Here is an 11,826-nt window from a genome sequence, read left to right on the forward strand (position 1 = left end):
CAGCTAACAGAGGTGGGATTTAGTTCATGTTTAATCACTCCAAACTACAGTATTTCATCCCTAATACTGTACAGATCATGAATTAACTGCATTTAAACTAAACCTTGACTTACATGTACTGCATTTAATGTGTGTTATTGCATACTTTACAATATTACTTCATTGATTTACATTAATCTCTTCTGTGTAGGAGCCATGCTACTCTGTTGGCAGGTGATTCCTGGGGCAGAGTTTTCACCTGGACCTGTGAGTGAGAGGTGGCAGGGTTTGAGCCCTTTCATGCCTCCGGGCTTCTACCTTCTACCTTCATCCTCTCAGAGGAAGTCTAACACAGACCTCTGCAGGCAGTGAAATCCATCAGTGACTCAGGTCTGACACCATCTGAGCATCGAGAGACGCTGTATTTCACTTTTCTTGTGTGTGCATTCAGGGAGAACAATGTAACAATATTTGTCTCATTCAAGTCTCAGACAATAGTGAATATTTTACCTCCTTTACATAACTATTTAATTCTGTATTTTTTCTGTGTAAATACTGAATTTCAACAAATTTGAATAAAACTTTATAGTTATTGGTGACTATTTGTCTAAATCCTCTCTTGTCCTGTGACTCTTGGTGTAAAATATCAAACTGTTTCCATTACGACTGAAATCTGGGCTGGCTAGGATTTTATTGAATTTTACTTTATTTTATTTTATAAAGGCAAAACTCGAGGGACACTGTCTAGAATTGTCAAAACATGTTGGAGAATTTCGATGAGAAAAGTGATGGGAGCTTCGTGATGAAAACGAGGTATTGTGTGTTATGATGAATAACAGCACGCATGTTCCGCCAGCGTTCCCTGACAAACACGCTTTTTAATAGTATTGCAGGGCTCGAGCAGATGCTTTTCTCACGAAATAAAAACTGTGGCATGCACACATGTCAGCATTTTATGCTACAAGGGTTGTATTGTTTTGCTTTTGTAAATGTTTGTGGTATGAGCAATTCAGGATGTTTAGTTAGTTACGAATAGTTTACTGGGCTTACTTTGTTTTTCACAATGTGTTTTCAATATGCTTTGTAATGTGGCATTTATGAGTATTTGGCAGCTTTTTGATCTTCTCGCACCATTATCCTCCACAAGTTTATTGTGATCATGTCAAAGTGTGTGTTGTGGATGATGTAAAAATGTGTTTGGGTCTTGTCGAGTGTATCCTTTTTGGGTGTGTGTTTATGGTTGATCGAGGACAGGCATGCCTTTTTAGCCTCACCAATCTCCTCATCAGCTAAACCTTAACATGATCACAATAATCACTGCTGGGCCTCCACAACACACTCCTGGGTGAATCTGACCTATTTTGTAAGAGAGACGGTATGAAACTTAACCCTTTCCAAACATTGATTTTGATCTTTCTATGGAAAAGTACAATACTGACACTCATCCTCGCACTGATATCCCTATAAACAACCATTTACCATTTTAAATAAGGATACATTGTCAAGATTGTGGAGACTCGGTCTCTTTCTGTGCCTGGCTTCCTCTCTCATGCACATGCACCACTCCTCTCTATCATAAAGGAAGAGGTCTGTGTCTTTAACCTTTGTGTGTGTGGCTAATTGTGCTAAGTGGAGTAGCTTAATAGAGTGGAAAATAGTCCTCATAATTTTCCCAGAGAGCGAGCAATGACCTTCTCTAAAGACAACGGCCATCTCCATTCTCTCTACACCGCTGGTTTTATGATATGAAATGTCAAACCATTGGGTTCTTCAGAATAATTAAATCAAATAAATTATTGCACCTAGGCAGAACCATCTTGTAGCCTAACCCAATTATAATGCACTGTAAAGCTAATTATTAACCATGATTACAATTAGTCTAATTTGAATAAATGTAGTCATTAGCGGGTTCATCCTAGTCAGTGAGTCTGAACTGTGGGGGATGATGGTCTCTCTCTCTCGTTCTCTCCCACTCACAGAGAGAAAGGGTGTGGATGTGTCTCTATCTTCATCCCATTTTTCACACACTGACCTTCACAAAATGGCCCACACCCTTCACCTTTCTGGGGTACTTGAGCATAATGCCTGCTGCTTCCAGAATTCCTATTTGCTGTTTATGCCTCTGCCATTTTGGTACGACTTCCAAATCAGAAGCAGAAGACTCCCTGTGCTCTTTCTGTTCCTTTTTTTTTTTTTTTTTTTTTTTTTACCTCTTGGTAGAAAATCAATATAAAGACTAGCCTACATTAGACCCTTCTCATGTTTTGGCAAATATCTGCTTTTGCAGTTACATTTATATCCATAGTTATATTTTTAGCTTATTTGCTCTCTTGCCGAGAGTTTGTCTGGTAAATATGAAGCTACAACCAGCAGCCAGTTAGCTTAGCTTAGGCTAAAGACCTGAAACGGGAGGGAAACAGCTAGCCTGACTCAAACAAAGTCTGCCAACCAGCACCTCTAAAGCTCTTGAGTATTAAAATAAGTTGCGATTTTATGGATGGTTATTTACTGAAATATTTCTTTGCCAGGAACAGTTACTTTTTGAAGTTTTTGCAACTTGTAATATCTATCCTTCAGTTTAACTAGATATAATTAATTATGAATTAGTGAGCTTTAGAGATGCTGGTAGAAGGATTTTGTTGCCTTCGGACAGCTAGCTGTTTCCCCCGGTTTCCAGCCTTTATGCTATGCTAAGCTAACCTGCTAACCTGCTGCCTGGCTGTAGACTCAAATTTACCAAACAGATATTTGTGAAGTGTATCAATCTTTTCATCTAACTCTCAGAGAGCGAGTAAGCATATTTCCCAAATTGTCGAGCTATTGCTTTAATAAGTTACAGAACTTGTTAATTTTTCATTTCTCAATCTGTCACATTGTTAAATCAGTAGGTTCTCAGTAGGCCTGTGGTAATGTGATTTGTGATATATACTGCTGTGTATGTAAGACACTGGATGAACTGCAGCTGTTTGTAATACCAGAAAATTTTCACAGAATCGAAACCAATTTAAACGTATTTTATAAACAACATTCATGGGAAGCAAAGACTGTACTCTTTGAATGTCATACCCAGGCATATATTTATTAATTTGGTGTATTAGTAGTAGTGTAATTATAAATGCATTTAAAAAGCCGAGTGTTACACAGTGTTACAGTGCCTCATGACACTGCAGTAAAAGAGCCTGGACAACGATTTCTTTCCACACAGTCTCCTGAGTTTATACAGAATAGTTAACAGTTAGAGCATTAAACATCTGGCGCACAGGCCGGCGATGCCAACAAACAAAACAACAGAATCATAAGACCCAAAAACCGCTGTGCTGGAATGGAACCACTCTGAGGAAACACAAAACCCTCATCCCATTTACCAACAATTGTAGTGTACTTACAGCCAAAAATCAAATGCTAAATGCCATATTGATAGTTCATAAATATAGTCCTTTGGATGCCACTCAATTCAGTTAGGAGAACTGAATTTCTACCCTCACCAGGAGGTCCCATGACATCCATGTGTCCAGAGCTGCTGTGTTTACAGCTGTTTCTCCTGGAAGAGGATCTGAGCATACACAGTATCTGAGTTGGAGGGTGTGGGGTCAGGGCTGGAGGAGGCTGGGGGCTCTGGCCTCGGTCTGAAGAGCTCCAGCTCTGCATATGTCAGACTATCCTCTTGTGATACTCGTGATACTCGAGGCTGGAAAAAAGGAGGATTATGATGAGAGAAACTTGAAGGACTTTAGATCAGAGATAAGGCAAAGGAGTACTGCATATACATAGTAAGCAGAGATATGCCAGCATTTCCCCCAGAAAACTAATCTGTTTTCAGCAAACAGTGGTATTCTTTCAATTTCGATGGAAAATATCTCTTTAGTGCTGTTCAGAAGCAGAAAGTATGTGTTTGTACGACCTCTCGGAACATTCAGTTAAGTCAAAAAACATTTGGTACAATAGGAGTCCTATCCAACATCTTCAGATCCTCCAAGTTGCACTAATCTAATCAGTATGTTCGTGCAAAGCAAATGCGCACATCTTCAAAATCACAAGAGCAGCATCAGTACAAATACTGATGATCCTTAGTTTGAGTAGTTTTGTTCTCTGTATACTTGTTTGACACTTTTATTGTAGATATAAAACCAATGAAGCACTCTAAATAAGTAATTGTGTTTGAGAAGCAATAAAGCTAAATAGAATTATCAAGCTCATAACTGAATGAAGAGACGGCAATAAACTCCTGTAGACAATCATGCAGTCATGAGACAAATTCCCCCTTGCATGTATCTCAATAACAACTCCATGCTTGAAAAAAACATTATTTCAAAATGTTAATACATTTGTTTTAAGAAATCTATTAAATGCGTATGTTTAATAAATTATACAATGGAAGTAGGGGACACAGGAAATAGAATAATTGAGCCTGTGTGATGGGTGAAGATGAGGAGACTTACAGTGGCAGATCTCCTTGGCTGAGTCTTTAACCTTCTGGGCTTCTGAGGTCTCTTTGCAGGAACCGGCACTGAAAAACAGAGACAACCTTAATTGACTCAAAACAGCCATGAGGAATGAAATTACAAATATGTACTGCTTGTGTATGCACTAATTGGTTTTCAAGGTATTGTTTATTACAGAAATACAAGCTTTATTCTTTATTCTATTTATTTTCAGCGTCAGTGTTGATTTTACCTCAGACAATACACTCAGCAGGATTTTACCCAAATACAGTATAAAGTTTCACTCTGTTTTCTGTCGGTCTCCCTGTGTCTCCCAAGCTATGCAGTTTTCGTCATGGAAACTGAATTATACTGGGGTTATCATTTTCTGCTTTTGTCCTTGCTGGATACCTTCATTTACTGTTGTTTTCCTTACCCACTTATTCATTTTCTTAGCGTCACAGGAGGCTGGAGCCCCTCTCTTCCCCCTGTGACTCTAATGCCTCCAGTATGTTTGGAATATTTGGAGGAAACTCAAACTCCACACACAAAGACCAGGACTGGAAAGTGAACCAGGTTCCCCCATGCTGTGAGGGCACATTACTAACTACTGAACCACTGTATCCCAAAAGACTAGACTGTGAACATATCTGATCTTAGTACTGTAGTTCAAAGAATACAGGCCATTTTGGCTCACTGCATAGACATATTGACCTGTAAAAGAATATAAGATACCCAAGACGTCACATCCCCCCCTCAAATTGTTGCTTTACCTTTGGCTGGTATGTGTGGAGGTGGCTCCTCTGGTACTTCAGGTGCTTTTACTGTGACTTTTCTGTCAGTTTTCTGTCTCGTGTCTTTCCTTTTTGCTCTTGGGGAAGAACTTGATGAACTGCTGGAGCTGGTTACAGTCTCTCCTGAGCTGCATGGAGCAAACAGAATTAACTTTAATAGACAGTCTCTACCACGACAATCACGCTCTTTATCGGTGAAGACATACTGTACCTGCTTTCTGGACACCTGACCAGAAGATAATTGGCTGTGGAGCAAAAAGTGCAAAAAAAGTTAAATTATAGCAAAGCCACTATTGTTTCATGTTGAATTATGTGAAGGTTTAATAAGGAATGGTTCGACCTTTGAGTCTGTGTCTCCTGTAAAAGTACTGGCAGGTGAGAACCAGCGTGAACAGGAAGATGGACAGCAGGCCCAGTGAGCAGATCAGCACGGCACACACATACACGTCTAGAAAACAGAGACAGATAAAACCTCAGAAAAAAGATATCAGTATTACTAAAGTAAGACATTTATATTGTAAAATGAAACAGAATTAGCTGAAGACAAACACAGTACCTGCAAACAAACGCCACAGTCCTTCACTGCTACTGCTCTCAAGGGTAAAGTGCACTGGAGAAACAATTGTTACAAAAAGTCAGCAAAAACAGAATGTGGACGACAGAAAACTGTGCCCAGACTGAGTATCTTTGTAAACGGCTGTTGTCTGAGGGCAGTGACCCAGTACAGCAGACAGCTTTAGTGGTTTCCAGAAATATCAAAACCGCTGTCATGAAGGGAGAGTCTGCTGCAAGATTAGCCAAAGCTACCATGCACACACACACACACACACACACACACACACACACACACACACACACACACACACACACACATGCACACACACACACACATACATACATACACATGCACACACCCACACCCACACAGGGGCCTGGCTGTACTGCTGTTCTTGGACAGTGTTTGGGGGTTCCCCATTGCGCTGCATCTCTGCTTCCTTTTGTTGGTCGCTTCACAATTGTTTAATGTTTAATTTTCTTTTTGTGTACTTCTCAGTGTGGAAAAAGAGAATAAGGAAGTTGTTGTCAGTATGCGCCAATGAATGATTAGTTGCAAATAGGTCAGGGGTATTTAGCAAGAGGTTGAGGAGAGTGAACAGAGGCTATATAAATTACTTAGTCTCTGCTCCCCATAATGAGTTTTTAATATGTCTTTTAAACACAGGTTGATAAACATATTAATAAGAAATGATAAGATATTAAATCTAATTGACTTCAAGCCTGTTTACAGACCACTGAACTGCCTGCGGAATTGTCAAATGTGGCCTGAATATCATGTTAATTAATGTCAGGGAGCAACACAGTAGCTTTTGTGTTGTGACTGAATGTGAAAAACTGTATCACATGTATCATGTGATCAAATTTACAGGCAGTAAAGGCAGCAGAAGATACACTTATAACATCACAAGAACACAAGTGATGTGTTTTTCAAGATTCTGCTGCTGGTGTTTGGCTTTTTTTCTTCTAAAATATGTGTACTAAAAACTAAAGAGCCACCGAAAAAGATACCAAAAGATTGAATTGATTCGCACAAGTTATTATCTTGTGTAAACAAGTTATTTTGTGGGCACAAGGTAAAGAAATATCATCTTTCAGGACTTCTGGTGCTCTGTAAAAAACAAATTTAATCATACATTGAATGGATAAATTAGTAGGACAATATTACAATATAATACAATGCTCTTATATGTTTAAAAAATAATAAAATACACTCAGTGAGCACTTTATTAGGAACAAATGTGAAATCTAATTCAATCTAATATAACAGGTCTGCCATGATCTCTACATTTATGAAGCTTATACATTTTCAGTTTTTGTTGACATTGTCAGAAAGGTGATAATTCTACTTTTTATTTTTGAGGTCATAGTGGGTGGTGTACTGGAGTGCATTATATTTAAAAGTGTTCCCAATATTTTGCCCCCTTCATGTATGTTAATGTGGTGGACAAAATATTAGAAACACCTTTCAATGGAATGGATTGTTCCTAATAAAGTGCTCGGAGAGTGTTTTTTCATGAAAATGTGTGATGAAAGTGTTAATTCAAATGTACGGTAATTATTTAAGGCCAGTCTTTGATGTTTTATTGGATTGGATTAGATCGCCTGACATTCCTGGTATTTTGTCCCTCCCTTCTATTCCACAACAGGAAAACTCTTGATGGCCTGAGCAAAATACTTGCCAAGTGGACACATTGTAGTCTTAGCCCTAGTCTTACTCATTTGACGAGGTAGCTGGGTACATTTAAAAGGCATTTCTTGACAATGTGAGCAGTTAACAGTTAATACAAGTAGACCACATATCCTATCTTCACAATGTGGTTAACCACATGCTAAATCCCACATCTGATCAGTGCACACAGCTTGAGGTTAACAGGTTGTCTGTTAGGCAGCCAGTACAGTATACACTCTACATATGCGTCCAGATGCACGTCCAACCGAGCCAAGTTCATGCAAAAAATATACTGCACAGGTTTTCATGCAAAGCTGAAAACCATCAGGTACAGATTCATGCTCATGTGCTTTCACCCCAGTCCAGCGGTGAAGACACAGCACAGAAAAGTAAGCCATCCTCTGTACCATGAGGGGTTAGAAACCTGAAGCCAGACAGCAGTGGCTTATAAAAGTTAATTTAACAGTGCAGACTGTCTGCTCAGTTGACCAGTTTAGAAAAGCAGCAGCAAGCACTCGACCATTAGGTTCATATACTCTGAAGTCCCAATTTAGAGATGAGAATCTCCCCTCTGTGCAAAATCTTTTGACTAAAAGCCATCCAATGATCTCAGTGGGGTGTAGCCCTTCCTACAGACTGAGGGGTTCCCTGCATTACAGTTATAACTTAGTTTTCTCTTTGTTTGCCCTTATAATGTCAGCTCTTGTGTTCCTGGTTTTGTGGTCAATGCATGTCGGAGATGCCTGAGGTTGCGTGGCTTCCTTAGTGGGACATTGCCCTGAATTTAGGGCAGGGCGTTGTCAGATGGTTCTGTCAAATTGCTCTTCGCTTTTCTGGCATAAAGGTAGTGAAAGGTAAACTTTACAGCTGTGTCAGGTGTAGCCACACCCATTGCCTGGTAGCAGCATTTTGGATCTCTATTGCACCCCTTTATCCAGTGTGCCTCAATAATTCAATGTACATTTATCACTGCATGTGATTTAAATTAGTTCTCAGCCAGATTTGTTAAGATTGTTTATTGTTGATTTCTCCCAGATTCCTGGCACGGTCTTAATAAGTTTCACTGAATTTTCTCCTGAGGCTTGCATAAAAGTAAACCCAGAATGCTGACGTCATGTATTTCAGAGTTTTCGAACATAGCCAGCTCAGCAACACTCGACCTTTTACTCCTCACACTCATACACAGAGAGCGATATTGTTGAGTGTGGTTTGGCTGTGTGAGCTCATTGTTTTGAGATGGAAATGCCAGAAGATTGGGGTCACATTCAAACACACACAGGCACTACTTAAGCAAATAGCCAAGAGAGAGTCGGTGAATACATGCTACACATCTCTGTTTGCCCTTTGTACTCTAATAAAAACTGTTGCTTTTCCTTAATTCAGTTATTATTTCCACTGCCAGATAACACGGACAGCGTGCCTCAGCTGAATATGTGTGGCTGTAAGGGAATTCCTTGGAAAGAGGTATTCCAGAGAAAATGTTTTTAGTTTCGTAAAACCAGAAATCCCCTTTTTTCCTCAGTGTCTCACTTTCTCTTGTTGCGCAAAAAGTATTTAAAAAAGAAGCAGTGATGTCAGATGGCGATGAGAGATTTGTTTTTAATCACGTGCACCAAGTGAGGATTAAATTTAAAAAAGATGTTGATAAACTTCATTGCATTAGATCTAACAAATGGCTTAAAACTGCAATCTGACTCCCAAATCTGCTAAGCGCAGATCCACTGCCCTGTTGATGTAGGGTTTCAACATCTTGCTCATGGACACTAAAACAGGGAGGATACTTTCTGATAAAGGAGCTCAACAGCTGTAATAGCCTGGATAACATGTTTTATTCTTAAAAAAAAGAAGAAGAAAAAAACAGCTGAAAACTGACCAAAGCCAAGTCCCAGGCCTTCCATATCTCATCTTTCAACTCACTGTCAGACAAAATGTGCCCCTGATCCTTCCCACAGACAAATATGACATGGGGAGCCCAGTGTATAAACATACACATCTGATTACCTGTCAGCTGTGTGGTGCTGGTACCATTGGACGATGCTCTCCATGTGTTTCTGTGTTTGCGGATCTCCTGCACCCTACAAGTGTAGAAACCCTGGTCCATCCCCGTCACACTGAGAATCCGCAACCGGTACACCTCTCCCTCTGTTTCCTCATAAAGACGAAACTTTGGCTGGGGGAAAAGGCGGGTGTAGTTCCCGTACAGCTTCATTTTCTTTATGCCCATCTTCACAATCAGAAACTGCGAGGGCTCGATGGCAGGAGGAGAGGGGGACGGAGCAGAGGGAGGAGGAGGAGGAGGCGTGAGAGTGGGAGCAGCCAGAGGAGAGAAGAACCAGCGCAGGATGAGGACACTGCTGCTCCTCTTCCTCTGAGATACCAGGCAGGACAGCGTCAGGTTGTCTTTCTCTGTTACCATGACAACAGGCCCAGGGATCACTGTCACATTCAGGGCATGACATACCTCTATTGACAAAAGACACAAAAAGTTAAGGTCATGTACATTTTGTTTTTTTTGGGTTTTTTTTGTCTTTACATATCAAACTATATTGAATCTATGGTCTTTGTTTGGACATACTGTATGACATACTGTTTTTGCAAGTATGTAATGCACATATTGTTTTAGGACAGAATAAAAGCAAACCAACCATGAAACACATTATTTAAACATGAGCACGCTCTATGATCTGGTAGCTTGTGTGACTCCTCCCTGCTTTTTAAATTAGTAATTAACAAGGTTTTATAATGTGCCCCACATGGAAAAAGTCTGAGTTCATTTTTGCAAGATGTTTGATTTCCTGCCAATAAAACATAATTGTAGCATTTAGACAAAGTATGTTTATATGCACACCCACAGTGGCTGCAAGGATTTATGGTGTTACAGCTCGCACTATCACTGGTTCTACTTACATATGTCATTCCATCATTAGATGGGAATTCAGTCTGTAAAAGCAAGAAAACGAAAGAGAACTAAGAATTCAAGTAAATCGGCCTTTGTGTGCCCCAATTTGCAGGTACTGGTCTTTTTATGCTGCCAGCTGGGTCAAGTCTGTCTAGCAAAGACATGGAGTCTGGACACAATATGTGTGATCAGACAGGCAAAGAGAATCTACAGGTGGGAAACATTCATCATCCGTATGGTCCCCCTCCCACCACGAAACAGGCTAAAAGACAAAAACACGACAAGATAACAGGGACCATCTGGGCTCCCATGCTGCATTGCTGCTTTTTTGTGTTAGTTGGGGAATCTCCCTCAGGGTCTGTCCTCCACTATTTAATGTGACAACAAAAGCAGCAACAGAGACTTAAACCAACTTAATACCAAAAGATCACAGGGTGGGAAATGTTGCAATGCCCACTTGGAAACCTATGGAGGTTTTTTCTGATTACAGAGAACGGACTTCCTTAACTCTACTGTTGGTTTTAAACAATTACACTTTTACCAAGTTTGCAAAAGAACTTTGAAGTAATCATTTTTATTGTTTACATATATTCAGTTACTGTTAGAAGGTATTTTATTTCCTTATGTCTTCTTATGAAAGTCCTATAATAAAGGCAACATCTATTGTTTAAACATATGTTAGATAATAGATCACGTTACTCCTTTATTTCTTTCCTGCTCGCTCATTTTCTTACTGCTGTATTATTGCTGTAAACAAGGTCAACTTACCTGTGACCAGAGCCTTAGTCAGGACAAGGACCACTATAGAGAAGTACATTTTCCACAGTCAGCGAATCCATAAACCCAGAAAACTGCACAGAACTCACACAAGCAGCTACATTCAAAACAGAGACTGACTGCGCGACCCACCAGAGCCCTTACCCACCATTAACTCTTCTCCTCTTTCTCCTCTTTTCTGTGTAATATGAAACAGTAAATGCTCTGTTCCCACTTAGAAACTCCCACTCTCTCTCTCCCAGCACTCTCTCACTCTCTCTCTCTGCTTGTCTGTCTGTCTCTCTCTTTCTCTCTCACTGTGTGTCCTGCAAAACGTAGGAAATGTCATTTCCTGTGTTCCTATGAGAAGTCTTGGACCAAGGCCCAAAACCTCAGTACTTCAATGCGATGGTCAAGTCTTGTGGTTTGCGTGTGTGCATGTGCCTGTCACATTGTGAGTCATTTTGAGAAGCATATACTTTATAAGAAAGCACTGAACATGCTTTTCCATCATCCAAGCTACTCTGAAAGTCAAGCGGTTATGCTCATTTTGCATCTCCCAGTAAAGCTCACAAAGAGCAAATGCTGATGTTCATGTACGTGCGCTCTGTGTTTTTGTTTCTGCATGTAGTAATGTGTTCATGCATTTATATGGATGTGCTTCTGTGTGTGTGTGTGTGTGTGTGTGTGTGTGTGTGTGTGTGGTGGGACCTCTCCCAGTCTAGCTGTTGGACAGAGTGGCATGGGCTT

At 40.1% G+C, this 11,826-nt stretch overlaps 2 protein-coding genes across 6 annotated transcripts in view; one reads left to right on the forward strand and one right to left on the reverse strand.

The window, feature by feature from the left end:
- wdfy4 (WDFY family member 4) overlaps positions 1-578 on the forward strand; it is a 39,921-nt gene extending 39,343 nt beyond the window's left edge. For all 4 annotated transcript variants that reach the window (XM_042433903.1, XM_042433906.1, XM_042433905.1 and 1 more), the window contains exon 65: positions 191-578. In XM_042433903.1, the coding sequence (XP_042289837.1) occupies positions 191-254 (64 nt within the window). In that variant the 3' untranslated portion in view covers positions 255-578. The remainder of the gene's footprint in view (positions 1-190) is intronic.
- Positions 579-3,050: 2,472 nt separating this feature from the next.
- On the reverse strand, positions 3,051-11,376 carry vstm4a (V-set and transmembrane domain containing 4a). Of its 2 annotated transcripts, XM_042433677.1 has the most exons (9): positions 11,246-11,376; positions 11,089-11,121; positions 9,423-9,884; positions 5,751-5,804; positions 5,535-5,642; positions 5,406-5,439; positions 5,174-5,322; positions 4,419-4,486; positions 3,051-3,667 (listed from the first exon to the last, which is right to left on the reverse strand). In XM_042433677.1, the coding sequence occupies exons 3-9, from the start codon at positions 9,835-9,837 to the stop codon at positions 3,506-3,508; spliced, it is 990 nt and encodes a 329-aa protein (XP_042289611.1). In that variant the 5' UTR covers positions 9,838-9,884; positions 11,089-11,121; positions 11,246-11,376; the 3' UTR covers positions 3,051-3,505. The 2 variants fall into 2 exon arrangements, with proteins under 2 accessions (XP_042289611.1, XP_042289610.1); XM_042433676.1 differs by having other exon boundaries at positions 11,089-11,282.
- Between the last annotated feature and the right edge of the window lie 450 nt (positions 11,377-11,826).

The sequence above is a fragment of the Thunnus maccoyii genome, chromosome 14, assembly GCF_910596095.1.
Source record: "Thunnus maccoyii chromosome 14, fThuMac1.1, whole genome shotgun sequence".
In the NCBI taxonomy this organism is placed as follows: Eukaryota; Metazoa; Chordata; class Actinopteri; order Scombriformes; family Scombridae; genus Thunnus; species Thunnus maccoyii.